This window comes from Eptatretus burgeri, chromosome 11 (assembly GCF_056783735.1).
Source record: "Eptatretus burgeri isolate ZD-2024b chromosome 11, Ebu_testis_v1, whole genome shotgun sequence".
Lineage (NCBI taxonomy): Eukaryota > Metazoa > Chordata > Myxini > Myxiniformes > Myxinidae > Eptatretus > Eptatretus burgeri.
The window spans coordinates 50,024,316-50,044,584 of record NC_140971.1 but is presented as its reverse complement, the minus strand read 5'-3'; the positions used below and the strand labels follow the sequence as shown (position 1 = coordinate 50,044,584).

The window sequence follows — 20,269 nt, the reverse complement described above, 5'->3', positions numbered from 1 at the left end:
TCATCAAGAATATTGTGAACAATTTTGGTCACCACATCTGAAGAAGGATATCGCTGCCGTAGAGAAGCTACAGCACCGAGCTATGAGAATGATTCCAGGCTTGCTCCACCAAGCTGTGAGTAACGGTGGAAAGAGAAAAGACATACATTGGCAAGGAGGCAATTCCACGGGGATCTGATGGAGATGTTTAAGATGATGAAGGGTGTGGACAAAATTGGTGCAGTGGAGTTTTTTTTTTTCCACAGAATGGACAGTGTTAGGACCAGGGGGCATACATAGCTTGAAGGTAAAGAATATGAGAGTTCGGACAGTATTAAGGCAGGGGTCTTTCAGTCGGAGAGTGGTTAATGCATGGAATGGTCTACCCGGAAAGGTAATGGCAGTGAAGCGGGTGGATAAGTTAAAATGGGAATTAGATAGGTTCCTGGATGCATTGGAGATAGTGGAGTATGGGGATATCAGCAGGACTTGTCAGTAGCTTGTGTGTCAATGGGTGATGATGATACTGGGGTTAGTGCAGCACAGGCATGACGTGCCGAATAGCCCCACCTGTGTGAAAGTTCATTGTGCGTATCAACTAAGCTCAGAATACATGGAAACATACCTCAATGTTGGACTGCTCACACTGAATATACAAATTGAAATTCGAGGAAAAAGTCAAAAAGATCATTATGTCAAATTAAGAGCAGTTTGTATGTTTTGATGCAAGTGCTGTGATAAGGAATTAAGGTCACAGGCTTTGTCATGGCTGATATGAACCTGGATTGCTGTTTCCCATGATGCCTTTATCCTGCATGTGATGCGTTTGTGAAATAAACCACAACAACTTTGGAATTGTTTGCATGTTGAGAAATTGACAAGTTGAATTTTGAATCTTGGGTTTTTTTTTAGATGCTTGGTTGGGTTCCATGAACAGAACACTTTTTTTCCTAATCAGTCGAGACTCTGTGTTTACAACACCACACTGCATAATAATTGTTCCTTGCAAGGACAAACGATTCATTATACAATTTTAGACATGATATATCGTCATGTTTGTTACGTGTGTTTTTTTTTTTCGTCACCCCTCGGTATTGGTAACAAATGTAATGTAATGACATGCTCACCATCATGATGTTCAAGCCGAGGTCGATGTCAGAGGTTTAATGGAACAGGGAGTTTATTCAGTATCGCATTGTGAATGGCAGTTGCGAGAGATTGTGGTTAGAAGGATAGCCTAAAGGTACGCAAACTCACCTCTAAGCTGTCTCGCTGAGGTTTGAATCCTGACCCAGATATAAACTGTCAGCCCTTTATTTCACAGGCGGGGCGATTCATCGATGTATGTCGTCCATCAGATGGACGTTAAACTGGACGTCCCCTCTACTGGCATTAGTTCATGGATGATAAAGATCCCAGGGTGTCCTTCACGAAGAGTAAGCGAGCTCTCCCCAGCACCCTGGCTAAATTCAAAATTCCTGCCCTTTTGCTGGAAAGGCAATTGCAAACCCAAAAAGTATCACAGGTCAGGTATGGGAGCATGCACCGGAGCAGCATGTCGCTGCATCCACTTTCTGTTGGTACTCCAGGGGCCTCCTTCTGGCCATCCCCGAGGCAGATGCCTGGTCCATCCCCATCTCCTTGAGATGCTGATCAACCTGCTGCAACCACGAGGCACGTGGTTGGCCCATTGGCCTTCACCACTCACAAGGCTCCCTCGCTGAGAGAATCTGGGGAGCAGGATCAGCGTCAGGAAAATGAGCCACTTATCCATGCAACCACAGGTGACGCTCATGGACAATGCAAGTAACAAATCTCATTAGAGTCTCTCTCAGCAACCGCTCATTGGACACAAAGTCTGACCAGCAATAGAAAAGGATTCTCCGATGAGACCTTGTACCGAAGGAGTTAAGTCTCTGTTTCAGATCCCTTGTCAGAGTCCAAGTCTCACATCCCTATAGTAAGACTGGAAGCACCAAGAACCTGAAGACTCAGACTTTCGTCCTCCTGCACAGGTACCGGCAGCTACCTAGATGTCTGTTGACCTCTGGCTCACAGCGAGCAGAGACAGCAATATCACTGCCAAAGTAAGTGAATCTCTCTGTGACCTCAACATCCTCACCACAAACAGGTATAGACAGGTATAGACATCCAATATATCCTTTAAAGTCTGGATCTTAGTTTTGACCCAGGAAACCCATAATCCCAGCGGCTCAGGCCACTATTTTCAGTACCTCTCAGGCCCCCAAAACGATCAACAGTCGCCACAAAGATAACTGCTTCATCTGAAAAATCAATGTCGGAGATCTTGACATTCCCAAAGAATGCACCACAATTTGATCTCTCTGACATCCTCCCCAGAATCCAGTCTTGGCAAGCGCTGTAAAGTGTGGCGGCTTGTACACACCACTGTCAAACCCCAGTAACAACTGGAAATAAGTTGGAGATTATATCACCACATCTCACAGCACTCTCAGGACCAGAGTATAGTTTTAACATCAGATTGATAAGTTTTGGTGGCACCCCACAAAGACCAATAACCTGCCAGAGGGCACCCCGATTCACTGAATGAAACACTTTACAGAGATCAATATAGGCTGCAAGCAGCCCCTGCCAAAACTCTCATCTGCGTTCACATGACCCAAAGAGTAAGGATACGGTCAATCGTTGATGTCTTTGGTGTAAAGTCTGACTGCTCTAGATGCTGGTGCTCAAGCAGATGGTGGCGAACCCTATCAAGAATTATCTGAGCAGAGACCTTGCCCAGCACTGAGAGCAGCGTCACCCCTCGGTAGTTGTTGCAGTCTTTGCAATCACCCTTCCGTTTCCAGAAAGGGACATCAAGGCCCCTCTTCCAGTCAGTTGGGATGATGCCTTTGTTCCAGGCAGAGCACAGAACTGCATGCAACGACACGAGTGCAGCATTTTCACCAGCCTTGAAGTTCAACATGGATGCCACAGATCTCAGGAGCTTTACCCCATTTCAACCACTTCACCACTATCTGTGTTTCCACAAATGAAGGTGGACCACAGTTGACTGGAGGGTCAGAAATAGGGATGGTAACACCCCTGACATCCAACTCGACAGTTGGTGGATCAGGGTGATACAGCCGCTCAAAGTAACTGACCCAGCGGGCTTTCACTTAGGACTCCTCTATCAAGAGCCCACCACACTCTGCTCTCACTGCAGTACACCGAGTGACGGGCTTGGACAAACTTAATGTGCGAATTCCCCTGTAAGCAGGACGAGAATCACTTGACCACAGGTGATGCTCTACCCCCTCACAGATTCCTCAGGCATAGGCCTCCCTGTGCACCGTTAGTGCAGGTACAGTTTTACACCTCTGCTCCCTGAACAGCTCAGCTCTGCCATTCAGCCTGGCCCTGCGACTCTGGCCAATGGGATCAAGTGTCCCTTGAGAGACAAAATTATCCTTTGCCCGATGGTGAGTTCCATCCACCAGCAACATCAAGGATGGTGGTCTTGAAGGTACTCCACAACTCTTCAGGATCCCCCAAAACACCCAGACCCCCCAAATCTCCACTCAGTCTGTTTGCAAACTCCTCAGCTACCCTCTCGTCCTTGAGCTTGCCAACATCCAGCCTAGGCTGGGATGGTACCATTCTCCTGGATTTCAGCTGCAACTTCAGAGTTGCTACAACAAGCCTGTGGTCAGTATTGAGGAACTGAGCACTCCGATAGACCCTGCAGTTTTGGATCATCCTCCAGCTAGCATCAACGAGCACATTGTCAATCTCCTTTGCCACACCACCAGCGTTGGAATACCAAGTCCAGCGATGGGCCTGTGGGCACTGAAACCATGAACCAGCCAGCCTAAGTCCATGACTTCTTGCAAAGTCAAGGAGTAGGAGGAGATTGGGACCATACTCTATGCAGAGCGTTGGTGCTGCCGAAGCAGTCTCCTTGGCTATTGTGTACAATCCTGGATGGGTCATCACTCCGACTCAGTGTACCAGCATGCTGACACTCATTTTGCCTAACTCAGAAGTATGACAGGCTGAGTTAACCCCACTGGTATTAATTCAACAGCTGAGCAGGATTTGAACTCAGGACCCTCAGATCCAAAGTCCTGCCACCCTCACCATTAAGCCAACACCAGGCATAAAGTCAAGGACCTTAGTGCTATTCTGGTTCACAGTACCTGACCCATGGGGATCAACACATGTCTAATAACCATCCCTCTCACTTCCAGTCGATGCATTGAAATCCCCCAACACTCGAAGAGTATCTTGTCTGGGGCACTGATCAAACCACAGACTGGAGCGTGGCATGGAATGCGTCCTTCAGTGAGATCACTCGCCTCAGTCAGAGCATATACAGAGACCAGGGACATGACAACCAAGGAGTGACGAATCATTAGTCTCATAATGCAATCGTTGACCAGTGTTACCTCAATTATCATTGGAGTCAGTTTATTGACAGCTACAGAAACTCCTTGAGCTGCACAGGAGGTACTCCCACGGAGTGAGTTTTCAGATTTGTTTGTGCTTTTCATGTGTTTTGTGGAATGAAGGGTTTTACGGTGGCCGAAGTGCAAATCCTGCCTCCAACCTCCTAATAAAAAGTAACTCAACTGCAGGAGGATGTCTGTAGACACAGTTGGGCAGGAGATATGGATGGCCGTTGTCTCACAGGGAGCTCCTCCACCCTTTGACAAGTTTAATTTTTCATCCTGCTGAGTGTCCATATCATACACCCTCCTCACAAAGAAAGTTGGTGGGGGAGATGGTTTAGTCGCCGACAACCCGACCATGAAACAGGTTTGTACAGTTTTACTTGGTACCTTAAGCAAGTCACATATCTAATCTGACCTGACCCAGCGTAACTCATGCCAAGAAACTGCTTTGGCAGCACCAAGACTCTCTAAGAGTATATGGTTATTCAGAAGTCTTGAAATATCGGTCAATGAGCTATTGGCATCGTTTGTATTTGTTAATGTATTGTTGTTTTGGAATGATATTTCAAATTCATCCAAAGTTAAAGTATCATGTCTGTTTTATTAATACACTCCCCTCCACCCTCCTTTCACCAAATGTAAATCAAAGCTCTTGTGAATCAGAACCACAAGAATTATCAGAAAATGTAAACTAACAGCTTATTCTCATTTTCTCAGCTGCCAAATAAACACAGTGGACAATTCCATAAGGTTTTCAAAGAAATTTCTGAAGACGAAGAACCTCAAGAGAGTGAGTATATTTTGGTCAATCGGCATGTCATGCACACTCAAAGTGGCATCATGCTTTTCGTGAGTCGCTCACCAGGTCTCCCATGCTCACCGTGTGTCCACAGCTTTCGTGTGTGCTCTGCAGCGAGATCTCATTTTCCAAGGCCGGATGTACATTTGCCAAAATTGGATCTGCTTTCATAGCAGCTTCTTCGGCAAAGACATCAAAGTGAGTCGGATTACCACAGGCTGCCAATTGCCATGACATTCGAGCCGAAAGGTGTCCTGAAGATCAATTTGACCTCCAAGTGACGTCATCAGACAGCATATCTTCAGCTTAAAACGTATTTTGCTTGGAAATTCATGAACTCAGCTCGGTCGTTAAAACCCTTTGATTTATTAGATTTATTTTCACATCAAATTAACATTCAACCTTATTCATTTTTCACCTCAATTGAGTAAAACACGTCATGGATGATAATTGTCACTTTGAACGACTTTCTTTCAGCTGATCATCCCGGTGACATCGGTCTTAGCAATCAAGAAACGGAGGAGCGCCTTACTAGTACCAAATGCTCTATCTATCAAGACTGCCACTGAAAAGGTAAGACTTCAACAGAATTTACCTAAAAATGGACAGACATGAGAAAAGATAGGGGTGTGTGTGCTAAATGGGAGAAGGTAGGGGGAGCATAACATAAACACATGGGGGTTAAACATTTATATTAAAAAAAACCAAAATCAGATACGCACATTGATAAAAGTCCAATTAAAACAGAGATTATAAAACAAATAAATATTCATTCATTAGAGGGAAATGCCATTGTGCGAACAAGGGTCGAGATGAAAGAATATTCTACAGATTACCCACAACACCAACTCGAGGACAGAGAGGGAGGATGGGGAGGGGGGGGAATTAAGATAACGAATTGGACTGCAAGTTGAAAAATATCGATACCAAACATCAAGCTTGATGGAGTTAAACTGTTTGCCTTCCCTTGCGCTGCTGTGGCTTTGGCTTTGAAATCCCATTCACTGCGTCGATTTTTTTTTCACATCGAGTATTAATGTCCTACTAGTCAAATCCTTCATCTCAAAGTGAATGACTAAATTCTGCAAAGCCATGAATATTTACCCTCGTTGTTCATTCGTTTGTTACTTGTGAAAATCGAATATTTTTAAAGTACATTGGTTGGTCTTGTACGTCAGTCTGTCTGTCTGTCTGTCTGTCTGTCTGTCTGTCAATCACCTGCAGGTCACGATTTTAAAGCGTTCTTCAAAAAACTTCACCACCTAGTAGAGTTTATCATAAGGAAGAAGCATATTGTTTTTAAGGTCAAAAGGTCAACAACTTTGTCAAATTTCTAAAATCCTCAATTTTCATCCGATTGGCATGAAATTTGAAGAGGATTTGCAGATCAGGTCACTGATTCAACCACCAATTATTTTTGAAGTCAATATAGACTAAGAGGTCAACATAGGCAAAAGGTCATCAACTGAGATGGTATATCTAAAATCCTCAATTTTCATCTGATTGACTTGAAGAGGATTTATATTTCAAGTCATTGATTTCAACCAGCTAATTATTTTTTAGGTCAACATAGGTCAAAACACCAACATCGGTCAAATTACTAAAATTGTCAATTTCCATCCGATTGACTTGAAATTTGAAGAGTAGATGCACATTTGGATATTGAATTCAACCACCAATTATTTTGAAGGTCAAATTTGTTTTATGGATTTTGCAAGTACAGTGCTATGCATGACATTTTTCTTGTTTGTTTCTTTGTCTGCATATAATGTGCTAATGTAGGCCACAAACACCACCTGATGGGAGCCAGGATTACCCGTTATCTTTTTTTTCAACTGATAACCTCGAAACGTATTACAGGATGACCTAAAGTCACATTAACCCCTGCAAAATTTCTTGCACCTCCCTCCCTCCCTTCCCCTCCACGGCATGCAGCAACACTGACTCAGGAGAATGACTCATTCATTATTGTGAGGACTGCACAATCAAACCTGTGTATTAAAAGAGTTTAAGAACGAAATTTTTTTTCCTGTGGAAGGGTAAAACGACTTTCAGGCCACCCTGTACCATTAAAACATAAGTACGTCCATAAAGTACATACAATTAGAATCTGAGTATGTCTATAAAGTATGGTGCCAGTATTACAATTAAAATGCAACATCTCGACCTGCTGGACATCTAGACACCGATTAGGTGATGCCTTCAATTTTGAATATGGGTCTGAACGACATTTTTTATTTTTTTGATACACTTCTTTCATATGCAGTGCATGGCTGCAGCAAGAAAAAAAATTGCTGGAAGCACAACTGTGCCATAGATGCAGTAGTCCCTGTAGGTCAGAGGAAGAATTTGTGATTTGTTCAGGGTATCAGCAACAGCTCACCTACACCACATGAAGGACACTTTGGGATGTTGAGCATCCACCAACCAATGCCAGCTTAACGTCCATTCTAAGGACGGCACACACATTGATGAGTCACCTTACCTGTGAAACAACGAAATGCCAGTTAATAGCTGGGTTGGGATTCAAACCCAGGCGACACAGCTTATAGGCGAGTGTGCATACATACCTCAAGGTTCTCTTTTGATATGCAGTCACTGTTTGGTTTGCTGTCATTCACCACATTCTCCATTTATCTCGTATTTGCTCAAAAAACTTAAACCTTATAATCATGGTTGTCGGTGAGTTTTGATTGCTCTATGAAAATGGAATATTCTGACAAAAGACGTCTCTCTCGCATGATGGATGATGCAACCTGGTTGGATGATGCAATGTCGTTAAGATGATACAATCCCGTGTGCTGTACTCAAATAGTTCCACCAGTAATAATCAGGCAGGAATTATGCAATTCTCGGATGGTCCTTCAGATACAAAATTAGAGATGTCTGCCTCTGTAAGGCAAACTTGAGGGAGCTATACAATCTAAATGGTGTTGCATTTCGAACCAATCAAAGTTCGAGTTCAGCCTCTATTCAGCTGTTTGATTGTCTATTGAAATATTTCCTGTTTTGCAGCACAATTTCATTTCTTTCCTGACCCGAGATTCGGCATACAAGGCACTGCTGTCAGTCTGCCAACTGGAAGAGGTGATAGATAAGGCCGATTAACGGGCTATATTGCGCACTGTTTCCACCAATAAATCATATGTGATTGGGCAGTTATGGTGACAAACGAGGTGACAATTACCGTTTTACAATGCTCACTGGCCAACTTGATTAATGTAACCTGGATAACGAACACATCACAATAAAGCAATGACCTGACTGTGATGAGGAACCACACCTTAAATCCTTCAAGTCAGATGTTCACGCTTTGAGCATGCCAAGGCACTGCTCAAGGCAACCTCAGTGGAATCACAATCAAATGCAATCTGTGAGAATTCAGAGTACAAAGTACAATTTGCTGCTAAACACCTATATTCCATTATAGCGGGACAATGAAGCTTCCCATCACATTTCGACCCCCATCCCATTCTTCCACAGGTTGGAGGTGAAACCAGTACGTTGACACCCTTGTCTCAACCAGAACTGTTTGATGCATCCTCTGTAAGTACAAATCTGACATCATTATCTTCACCAACCCTTTTCCTTAATTCTTTAATGTTCAGTCACATTACCCCGATAAAATATTACATGCATGCATATATATATATATATATATATATATATATATATATATATAATTTTTTTTGCGAACGGCCACGTAACTCGAATCGCAGCACGTCGCCCACCGGACAGACAATTCAGTCGTGACCCTCTCGGAACAATGCCGGGAGCTAGTCACGGGTGGGGGTTTAACCTCACCACGATCGTTCCAATTGCCCACCCGCACAGGATCGGGTTGCTCGCCAAATTCCATCTACCTAAGTACCTGCGCGAATGGTCGACCGGGCGATCGCACCATGCCACAGGCCGACTTCGGACACGAACCGCTTAAGCGGTCCGTTCCGTGCTACAGTGATAACAGTGCGGTGTTATCGTCGGCTTTGACGGTTCCGATTAATTTCCGGGATGTTGCACCCACTACGAACCCCTTATGTGATGCAAGATGGAGGGTCAATAAGAAAAGGAAAAGAGACGAAGGAGAGCGGGAACAGTTCAACAAGCAAGCATTTTATTCACACACACACACAGACAAGCATGTATATACAGCCATACAGTCAAAAATGCACATATAACAGTTAAAACAGTCATGCAACAAAAGCAAATGCAGAGCTACTACCGAATACGTGTACACACGGCAACACTTAAACAGTTCGACTTCACAGACTGTGCCAACACACACATTTATACAAAAACCCCAAAGAAAAGGAAGAAAGAAGTCGTGACTTCCCTTTTATGGCTGGTGAGTCCCTCTCCCGCGACCGTCAGCATGGTCGCGCCTGGCCCCGACCTCTCTCGTGGCCGGCGAACCCTCTCCGGCACTCCCCGTCCGGACACGCAGGTCCACCTCACAACGGGCGCTGCCGCGTCTCCCGTCCATGCCTTCGTGACAGGGCCGCTCGCCTAGCCGCAGGCGCAGGACCTCTTCCCGAAGACCAACTCTCGACAAAAACCAACCGAAGACCAACCAGACCACCAGCCAAGATGAAAAGGAAGAGGCCCAAGAGTAAGAGGCCCAAGAGGAAGAGGCTCCCGAGGAAGAGGCTACAGCCCGCCCGCCCGTGTCCGTCTTTTATAGCGCGGGGCTCCGCCCTTCGCCCCGCCCCGTTCTCGGCTCCACCTTCCTTCGAGAGGGTTCCCGAAAAGGGCGTTCCCTCACACTTTCCCTTCACCCCGCCCCATGCGGGGGCCGGGGGAGTCAGTTTTTAGCTCTGGGCCAGAGAGTTATTCCCCCAAAATGAGACCCCTCCTTCACATGACCTCTGACCTTTGACCTGCATCGCCCCTCCTCCACTCCAAAGCGCGGCAAAGTCAAACGGGAGAAACAGGTGGGGAAACCTGTGCATCCTCGCAGTTCCCTCCTTGGCGCCTTTGTGTGCCGTTCGGAAGCTGACGTAGTGGCGAAGATGTAGTAGCGTATATGGTGGAGGTGGCGTGGTTGCAGTGTGGTTGGCGCTGTGATGGGGATGGTGTGGTTGTTGAGATGCTGTTTGTTTGAAATAAAATATAGAACAGAAAAATGGCTTACTGGAGGATAGCAGCCCGAATGGATCACATAAATTCCCTCTATACAACAGGTTTGGGCTTACTACACATGTACCTATGAAGATATCTCACCTGAGGGCCCTTTATGGTGTAATGTGAATTTCCACAGCCGTAACAATATTGTTATGATTGTGGGGGTAGATGGAAGAATGTAATAGGGAATATTGCATTGTGTATAGTTGCTTGGTCCGTGGTCGAGTAGAAAGCATCTCGAGGTAGTAAGTTGGGAATCTGTGAGCATAAGTGGGATGTGTCACCACACGAGTGGTGGTGCGGTGTTGATTAGCTTAGTGTTGTGTATAAGCAAAGACAGCCCACTTAAGGATTCTTCACTCATATGCTTTTAATCACGTCTCCTGCTCCACACTCGACAGCGCGCTGACGTCGCTCTCGGTTCTGCCTCGTCAGTTCTGGTTCATCATGCATTCATTAATATTCATGCAACTCCTAATACCACACTGAGAGAGTAAAAATAAGTTCCCCAGGATGTGATTGCCCTCTGTCCCTAAACACATCCCTAAAATGTGTTTAGTCCCTAAAACCCACAACAAACGGGCAGAAAGCCCCACCTTCAAAGGTTGACAAGAAGCGAAGTCACACCCCTGAAGGACAATTCATGGGCATGACGTCAGAAGCTGGCTGTGTAGGAGAAGCCCCGCCTTCCCAGGTTGGGGGTGAGCAAGCCATGCCCTGAAGGCGGAGGATATAGAGAGCACCAGGAGGAGGCTGGGGATTGCAAGACAGTAGAGGCTGGTGCATCGCATGGGTGGATTGTGGAAGGCTTCTGTCTGGAAAGGATGAGAGTTTGACAGAGCACACGCACGAGGTCAGTGTGAGGACCGCATGAGCCAGGTGACACCTTTAGAAGAGGAAGGCTGGCACATTTTGAGCCTTCGTGTGGAAAGCCGCTTGTGGATTACCTGGCGTATGTCTGAGGCTGGCACGAGAGAAGTGATGGCACCATTTGCACACGTGTGCATGTGCTGGTGGAAGCGCGCCCCATTCCAAGTTCAACAAGGACCAGCACTGGGCCAACCTGAGTACCAGTATACTTGAAAAGCAGGGTCTTTCTTTTTATTTTGGTCATCCTTTGTCTGTATTTGCATCTGTGTGTGAGGCCTCGGCAGTCGTATTTTTTATTTTATTATTACTTCCTTTTGAATGACCGTCCCTTGTGAATATTTGTTTTATTTTTTTTTTTATCAAATTCATTCCTTTTAAGATGTTGTGGCATTGTGCTGTCCTGGTGCAGCAGCCCTGTGCTGTGCTCCTCCCCGTACTCCTCCTGGGTGGATCACCTCTCCGCCATTAAACCCCGTTAACATGCACGCATTGATCTCGGAGTCTCGGTTGCAGCCTTCAAGGGAGAAGCTTTGCCATCTGTCCAGATCAAGTTTTAACCCCCTGGACACGACAATATATATATATATATATCCCACCCCCTCCCCCCCCCCTCCGCCAAATGTACTTTCTCTACAATCTCCTTGAAGAAGTCTTTTCATTCATGTTTTGAGCCTCACTATCTGCCACAATCTTTCATGGGAAAGCCACATCTCCAAGCTGGCCTCAAAAGCCACTCACTGACTGTGCAAAGTCCTTCCTTGGCACACCTGAGCTTCTAACCACTTAAAACCTTTCATCCACAGTCCGATGGAGTGCTGCTCTCCCCTCTTGCATGTGTGGTGCTCCTGCCTCACACCTAGCTCGACTTCACGCTATGGAAACCAGGGCTTTTAGGATCATTGGTCTCTCTTGCAATGAAGCTGAGTCTTTGGGTCTCTCACTCTCTCACCATAGGCAGGTCAGTGGTCTTCCTGTCTTCTATCATCTCCTCTCCAGCCTTGCCCTCCCCCCACCCCCTGCTCTTTCTGTGCTCTGTCTCCCATTTTTTTCTGCAGGGCCCTCTCGGTCTGCCAACAACCCTGTTCTGGTGAAACTACCAAAATAAAAATCACTGCTCACCTTCACTCGTTCATTCCTCTTTTTGCCCACCTTTGGAACTAATTCTCACACTCTCTTCAATTCTATTATCTTCCCTCCAGGCCTTCAAAACAGCTGTTCACCACCCTCTCTTATCTTCCCCCATCCAAAGTATTGATCTTTTCTAACCACGTGAATCCACCCCAAACCCACCTCCTTCAAATTCCTTGTTTTCCTTCCTGAAAGTCCATGTAGAACCATATTGTTTACCCTATTTACCCCGCCACATCCCTTTCCCTTCCACAGATCTCCTGTTGTCTCTGTTCCCCACTATTTTGTTCTTCCCTCTCCTGCTCCTCTTGTCTCCTGCCTTGTTATATTTTCTGTGTATTAGCTCTTACATGAGGCTCGACATGGTGTCCTAAAAAACAAAAAAGGGGGGGGGATCGTGACTTATGACATACCTTTTACATGAGTATCATCAGTGAGTCTGTGTTTGCTTCTTTGCCAGCTGGTCATTACAAACAGCTTTTGAGTGGGAATGTGGCACCATTGTAATTGAGTATGGCCAGGATGTGGAGTATTCGGTAAACACAAACTTCTGCATTTTACAACAGCAGAACAGGTTATTCACCACAAATATGACAATATCCAGGGTCCACAAATCTGCATTCATTCATCGAAGTTTTATGCTGTTGTAGGCATGGAGAGGGAGCATCGTTGGACCACAACACAGAAGGGGGTTTTAGCTGACTGGCCTGTCCAGGTTGAAGGATGAATCTCTCCAACATAATGCCATCCCTTTTGAATGAGCCACATCTACCATCTTATGTAACTCACACTGTAGCTGAACTGCAGCACATGTGCTGCCCTTTCTATTTTTATTTTTTATACATTACTTTGTTCGAAGATGTTGTGTTTGGCTGCAAGATGAGTAATAATCGTTAATTGTGTTATTACAAAAAAAAACATCAACTTTCCCTCAACTTAAGTAACATGAGGGTCAATTTTATGTTTCAGGGTTCAAGCCACTCAGGAAGCAGTAACAACTCAGTTTGTGATGAGCCAGGTAAATCTGCACACTGAAACACAGTTTCTTCAAACTTAGTCATCAGTCATTTTCAGACTAATTACTTGGCAAAAGGTTTTCAGGATTAATAGATTGTCACCATTATTTATCATTGACATAATGAACAAAATGAAAACAAGTACCGGTACATTCAAAGTACACCGCCCCCATGCCAAATAAATAAATAACAAGCCATCGAGCGCGTCATTTCCTGGGCACCTTCGGCGCCCGGCGATGCCACTTTGCAGTACTTTGCAGAATTGGGAGGGAGCAGTGTACAATAATTGTTTGATAAAATTAACTAATTGCATAATTAAAATACAATAAATAAACATTAATCATAAAATCATTAATTTCTCAATCAATTGCCAAATAGCATACCTAAACCACCACTGTTTCATCCAAATCTGTAACTTTTTGAAAATTAAGTAATTAATCAATTAATTGATTAATCAATAAATCGAAAATACCCCTTATAGCCAAATCACTTCGTCACTCATGTCCAAATATCAGTTTTCAACCTCAAAATATGCCTGGAATATTACCAGGATGAGAAATAAATAAATCGATAATAATTAAGTAATTAATCAGTTAATTGATTAATAAAAAAATTAATATATATTTTTGCCAAAGCAAATCTTCACTTTTGTCCCCAAATTTCAGCTTCCTCGCTCAAAGGATGGCTGAGATATCGCCTGGACAAGTAAGAAAGAAAACAATCAATTCATTGATTAATCAACAAATGAAAAATACTCTTTATAGCCAAATCACTTGGTCACTGTCCTTTCCAAGTATCAGCTTCCTAGCTCAAAAGGTGCCTGAAATATTGCCAGAATGAGAAATAAAATAAATAAACAAATAAATAATCTATAAATATTAAGTAATTCATCAATTAATTGATTAATCAATAAAACAAAAATATTCTCTATAGCCAAATCTCTTGGGCACTATCATGTCCAAATATCAGCTTCCAAGCTCAAAAGGTGCCTGAGATATTTCCCAGATGAGAAAGAAAAGATATAAGTAATTAATAAATCGATAATAATGAAGTAATTAATCAATTCATTAATCAAAAAATACCGTTTTGCCAAAGCACATCTTCACTTTTGTCCCCAAATTTTAGCTTCCCAGCTTAAAGGATAGCTGAGATCACCCAGACAAAGAAACAAACAAGACAAGCCAGTAGGCGACGAGGGATCCGCTAGGATCGAAGCGCTGGATACGATGTTTTCATTCTGACCGATCCACCGACGAAGATTCATTGCCAAGATGTATTGGTTCACATACAATTGTTCCTCTGCCTGGCAAGATTTTTCCTATTGCGTATTTTGCCAACTGGCACTCATAAAAAATGACGGTAAATAGACACCCTATTTTTGAAGGACTACCATTTGAAAAATAAAACCTAAATCAAAAATAGGCTCGAGTAAAATTTTCTAAATATCTCAAAGTGTTTAATTCCGAAGTCTCGTTTCTCCACATTCAAAACTGTAGGACAAGTATTGAAAATACTGTACGCGGTTTTTCGGCCACTGCATAGCAACGGGTGGTTATTTAGCAACGAAACTCAAACGCGCACACTCCCAGCCCATATGGCACATTTCGCCAAGGTTCATCGAAATTGGTTTGCTGGTTTGTGCTGTGGAGCCTCGCGTTGCAGACACACACACACACACACACACACACACACACACACACACACACACACACACACACACACACACACACACGGAAAACCGGACAATAAGGGATATCGAGCGAATCCCAACAGACGGAAAACCCGACAACAAGGGATATCTAGCGAATCCCAATAAACTTCTCAATGCTCTTGTTTGACCACCTCCTGAGCCACACATTATTTTTCATAAGCCACGCCCACTCTTTAATAAGCCACGCCCACTTTCCCTAAGCTCCACCCACTTTCCTAAGCCCCTCATAAAAATGACGGTGAATAGACACCCTATTTTTGAAGGACTACCATTTGAAAAATAAAACCTAAATCAAAAATCGGCTCGAGTAAAATTTTCTAAATATCTCGAAGTGTTTAATTCCGAAGTCTCGTTTCTCCACATTCAAAACTGCAGGACAAGTATTGAAAATAGTGAACGCGGTTTTTCGGCCGCTGCATAGCAACGGGTGGTTGCTTAGCAACGACACTCAAACGCGCACATACCCAGCTTATATGGCACCTTACCGCCAAGTTTCATCGAAATCGGTTTGCGGGTTTGTGCTGTGGAGCCTTGCGTTACACACACACACACACACACACACACACACACACACACACACACACACACACACACACACACACACACACACACACACACACACAGACGGAAAACCCGACAATAAGGGATATCTGGCGAATCCAAAAACATACGGAGTGAAAACTGAGTACTCCCTTCCTTTGGCGCATGGTGACGACATCATTCATTGCCTGGATATGGCATTGGAAAGGAGCGGTGTACAATATTTAGAAGCAGCATACTTGTGGAATGATTGAAAGTTTACATTTTAACTTCTAATCTTCTTTAGTATTGAATGTTTTACTGTATATACATTGGCATTCAAATGGAATCTTAACATATTGGAGCTAATTTTGTAATTCTGCTTAGTTTAAGAGATTCTCGAGGTTATGGCATGTGCGAAAATGAAATAAAGCCACGATTGCTGCCGTAGCCAGGCATTTATAAGCATTGCAATGTACCCACTTGATTTGTTTCTATGATGAACAGGTATTCAATAATATGAGTGAGGAGAGTGCAAAAAAAAAAATCGCAATATTTAAGAAATCGGTGGGCCTGTTCTAAGTCAAGGCATAGTTGAGCAGGTCAAACATATGGCAACTTCAGACCTCAGAGAGGTTAACCAGGAGAAGCCTTCAGACCCCAAAGGGCAAGGTGTTCAAGGATGCACCTGATGAAGGATATAATTAAATAAGGCTGTTAATTATCTTCAAAATGGATGTCTTAATTAACCCAAACACCCAATTTTCACTCTTGCACTTCCTTGGAGTTCCCTTAATATGCATGCAAAATTTCAGGCTGCTAGGTTTTATGGTTTTGGAGTTATGGAGGACACACACACACACACACACACACACACACACACACACACACACACACACACACACACACGTGCACAGTTGTACCCCGACATATTCATGGACGTCACGTATTCACGGTTAAGAAAATGCAACCTGTTTCTCCATTCACGGCCCTGTTCTTCACATGTTCGCAGTCTGTTTGCGGGTGTAAAAAAAAACCATTCCATCAGCGAGTATGCCAAGAGGCAGTCCACAGGTGGAGAACACAGTGTGCCGTGGAGTGTGCATGTTTCTTTTCAAAGTGCACAGGGTACAAGTGGACATGGTGTCCATGGCTGCTGGGTCACCGTGGGAAATCTGTGGGGCCCAGTGGGGATGCAAAGAGACTGAAGCAGGCAGTCTGACTGGGACATTTACATTAGATCCAAAACATTGTAAATTGAAAACATTTGAAATGGTAATGGAAGAGAATTGGAAATTGTAAGAGCTGAAATTGCAGAGAATTGAAATTTGGATTTGAATTGGCTAACATTAGATTAGAGCTTTCCTCCTCCATCCTTTCTTCGTTCGTCCCGGTGGAGTTTGTAATGAAAGGAGTAATGAACGAGTTGATAAATGAGGTGAATTAGGTGCACGGCTCAAAATGTTATTCGGAATTGAGGATTTAATGGATGACGCGAAGTAGGGTATGTGTGATGAAGAAGAGGAGGCACACCTCCCTTTGGAAAGAATCTCTGCTTTTGTTAGTGGTGGATAAATAGCGAGATCAAGCTATTCTGGAATATCGATGCCGGTCCAGTGTTGGTGCTGGTGGTAGTAAGTTGTTTTTTTTTAATTGCAAAGGTGCAAGAGTTAGTTGAGAGAGGTTGGCCATGTGGCTCATGGTGTGTATAAAATTGGTGAAAGGGCATCCCGGCCAGTGTTGGGTGGTGCTGGGCCCCAAACAGGATGACAGACCTCAGAAGGGCTGGGGGAAGTATGCGGTGGGCTGAGTATCCCAGTAGAGGGACTCTCGTATCATGTGCCACTGAGAGCGCGAGTGGGTGAGGCCAGGAAGGGCCACACCATGACTCTGCAATCAAGGGGGGTAGCTCACTTGGGATTGGAAAAGGGGGGGGGGTAACCGCCAACAATGCAAGCTGCCGCATTTGAGTCAAGTGCGGAGCACAGCCTTGAAAATGTGCAAAAGCACAGAGAGAAAATTTGAGGGCTCGGTCCCCACTTGGTAGATCACTAGCATGCGGGCCGGCGGGTAAAGTTAGTCACATAGAACCACAGTAGAGGGGGGTAAAATTTTAATCAGATATTTGATGTTGTTATGCTAGTAAGAGATGCTCCTCCTTTATACCATTGTTGATGTCTGTGGCCGCAGGAATTAAACGGAGTAGGGTAATTGGATTTTGAGTGGACCCATTGTGTCCCAAATTGTTAGAATGAGGGTGGGCATTCCCCCCTCCCCCTATCGGATTACTCCACCGGCGAGCCTTGTGGGCCACGCCAACTTATCGTTTGTTATCACCATGCGTGTCTTGATACTTCTCTTGAGAGATAGTTTAGTTTATGGATTAGTGTGCCCCAGGAGGGATAGATTAGTTTAGAGGGGCAGGAGCTAGTATAGAATAGATGAATGAGTGGAGCAGGTCGGAATAGGATCGGTTTGGGCTCAAGCCAGCCATCCTACCTGCTGCCACCAGAACATCTGTCAGCTCCTGCCATCTGCAGCCACTGACCTGCCTTACTTTGCCAATCAGCCTTGCCACCTTGCCTTCCAATCTTGCCAGTATGCCATCTGTGAGCCATGCTGCTTGCCATTTTGTTTTCCACCTGCTGCATTATCATTTGCTTTGTCGGCTGCATTGGCCAAGAAGACTGGTTTATAGGCCATATGGGCCAAGATGATGCTCAAATGTGCATTTTTTTCTGAGCCTTACTGGCCCTTTCAAGAACCCTGGTGTGTTGTGGAAGAAGTCTTAATGCCAGGCAGGAGGGCTGGAGAACTTTTAGACTTGAAAATCTCTTTAGAGAAAGAAGATGAAGAGGCCTCCTGGTGCATCCCCCTTTTACCAACCACATGTTTAAATGCATCCAGATGTAGTAGTTTAAGTATGTGCATAGTGAATGAGTGAGTAGCTTTAGTGGAGTGACGCATCAGCATAATAATTGAAATGTTTCAAATATTTTTTGTACATGTGGAAGGTGTGGGTAGTGTTGTGTGAATGCTCCTGAGGGGTTAATAAAACTGCTTGGTATTGTTCAGTTATCTTCTTAATATTTGTTTAGAATAAGCCCAAAGTAATTAATTGTGAGGTTAGAGATGCGTCGCTATAACATGTAGAGAGATGTATGTTTTCCCTGCCCCACTGTTGTTCTGTCCAACACTTCAAACCTCTGGGCATGTTTTTATGTTATTTTCCTTTGTTTAAATTTACATTTGAAACATACACATATGAGCCTTGCAGTTCAAGGCAACAAGGAAGGCTTATTGGCTTATCACGGGCTACAGACAGCTAACGAGAGCTTACAAGGAGAGACATTAACGCCTGAGAGCTTTGAGATTGGCAGGAGAAAGCTTTGAAGAGAACGGCCGAGTGTGCAGAGCTTTTTAACACAGGAATTTGAAGATCTGAAAATACTTGAGATCGCCAGAGCAAAGAGATTTTGAGAATGCTGTGACAGAACATAGAGTTTTCACCAAGTAATGCCTGGTTGAGCAACAGCTGTTCCACCGGAAATCAGCTGCCGACACGCCAATCTATGTGCTTCAGAACTTCTCAACGGCTTTGACACCCACGGATTTAAAAAAAAAAACAACCACCCAGCATTAATGTGTACAGTACTTCCCTGTACTGTATTTGTCGAAAGAATAAAAGAACTGGCTCTAATATAAAAATTGTTAAGGAATTTCCCAATCATTCACTTGGATTGCTTCAAGGGCGCGTATCGGATAAAGGTTAATTAGTTTATTGATGACATGATTTTTTATTGTGCTTGCTTTAAAATGATTGCTCCTTTTCTGTGATTAATTCTCCCATGCCATTTAATTGTGAATAAATATTCCTGGTCTCGGGGTTGGATTCTGCTATTTCTGGTTTCCTCGTTTGATGGTTTCGGTTAGTTGTAGTGCAGTTCGGAAAACCATTTCAACCCAGTTTCAGGCCGCACTGGCGACCAACGGTTGCTCGGCCAGATTAGAGAGGTCGCAGGCACCTATCGGCGCTTCCTCACGTTATTTCCACAGTCCCGATGAGTATTGTAATATGGCAAACAGGCCCAGGAACTTACTCGGGGCTGTGAACTTAGTTGTCAATTGCAGTCGTATGTATGTATGTATGTATGTATATGCGGTCCTAGTCTTGCTGCTAAGTAGGATGAGACCAGATCTCGCTGGAGATTAACTCCCCGGACACTGAACGGAAGTGTTATTGATGATCCTCTTGTTCCTTGCCTGTACTATTCCTCAACATCATCAGATACGGTCATGTAATTTGAATGTTTTTGTAGATGCGCCATCTGCCCGAGTCAAACACAAACCAAAGAAAAAGGAAAACTTCACGGACATTCCACTTGGTCTCCCTTTAAGCGGTGAGTGCTTTATCATTTGGCCATCATGTTGAATTGCAACATACAAGCAAGAAAGAAAAACAATCATTCCTTTCATTTTGTGTTCTCCACCCCCTTTTTCTCATGCAGAATATATACAGGGGATTAAAGAAAACATTTGGAAGGTGCTTCGATTTCAGACGATATGTGATAACCAGCCAATCATCAGTTTCCTCCTCATATGCATCCTGATGTAAGCATGAAAACTTTGTTCTGATTCATGCAAGCTTCCTTGCTAACCAATTTTCCTCCAGATTCAGACCGATGAGTCAATAGCTCATTACATTAAC

General features: G+C 44.1%; 1 protein-coding gene across 8 annotated transcripts in view; it reads left to right on the top strand.

Annotated features, from left to right (window-relative positions):
* LOC147017044 (GRAM domain-containing protein 2B-like) overlaps positions 1-20,269 on the top strand; it is a 115,839-nt gene that overhangs the window by 76,822 nt on the left and 18,748 nt on the right. For all 8 annotated transcript variants that reach the window (XM_085846410.1, XM_085846413.1, XM_085846418.1 and 5 more), the window contains 8 exons: positions 5,115-5,187; positions 5,291-5,394; positions 5,674-5,769; positions 8,212-8,283; positions 8,680-8,742; positions 13,285-13,333; positions 19,881-19,961; positions 20,070-20,172. In XM_085846410.1, coding sequence (XP_085702536.1) covers positions 5,115-5,187; positions 5,291-5,394; positions 5,674-5,769; positions 8,212-8,283; positions 8,680-8,742; positions 13,285-13,333; positions 19,881-19,961; positions 20,070-20,172 — 641 coding nt within the window. The remainder of the gene's footprint in view (positions 1-5,114; positions 5,188-5,290; positions 5,395-5,673; positions 5,770-8,211; positions 8,284-8,679; positions 8,743-13,284; positions 13,334-19,880; positions 19,962-20,069; positions 20,173-20,269) is intronic.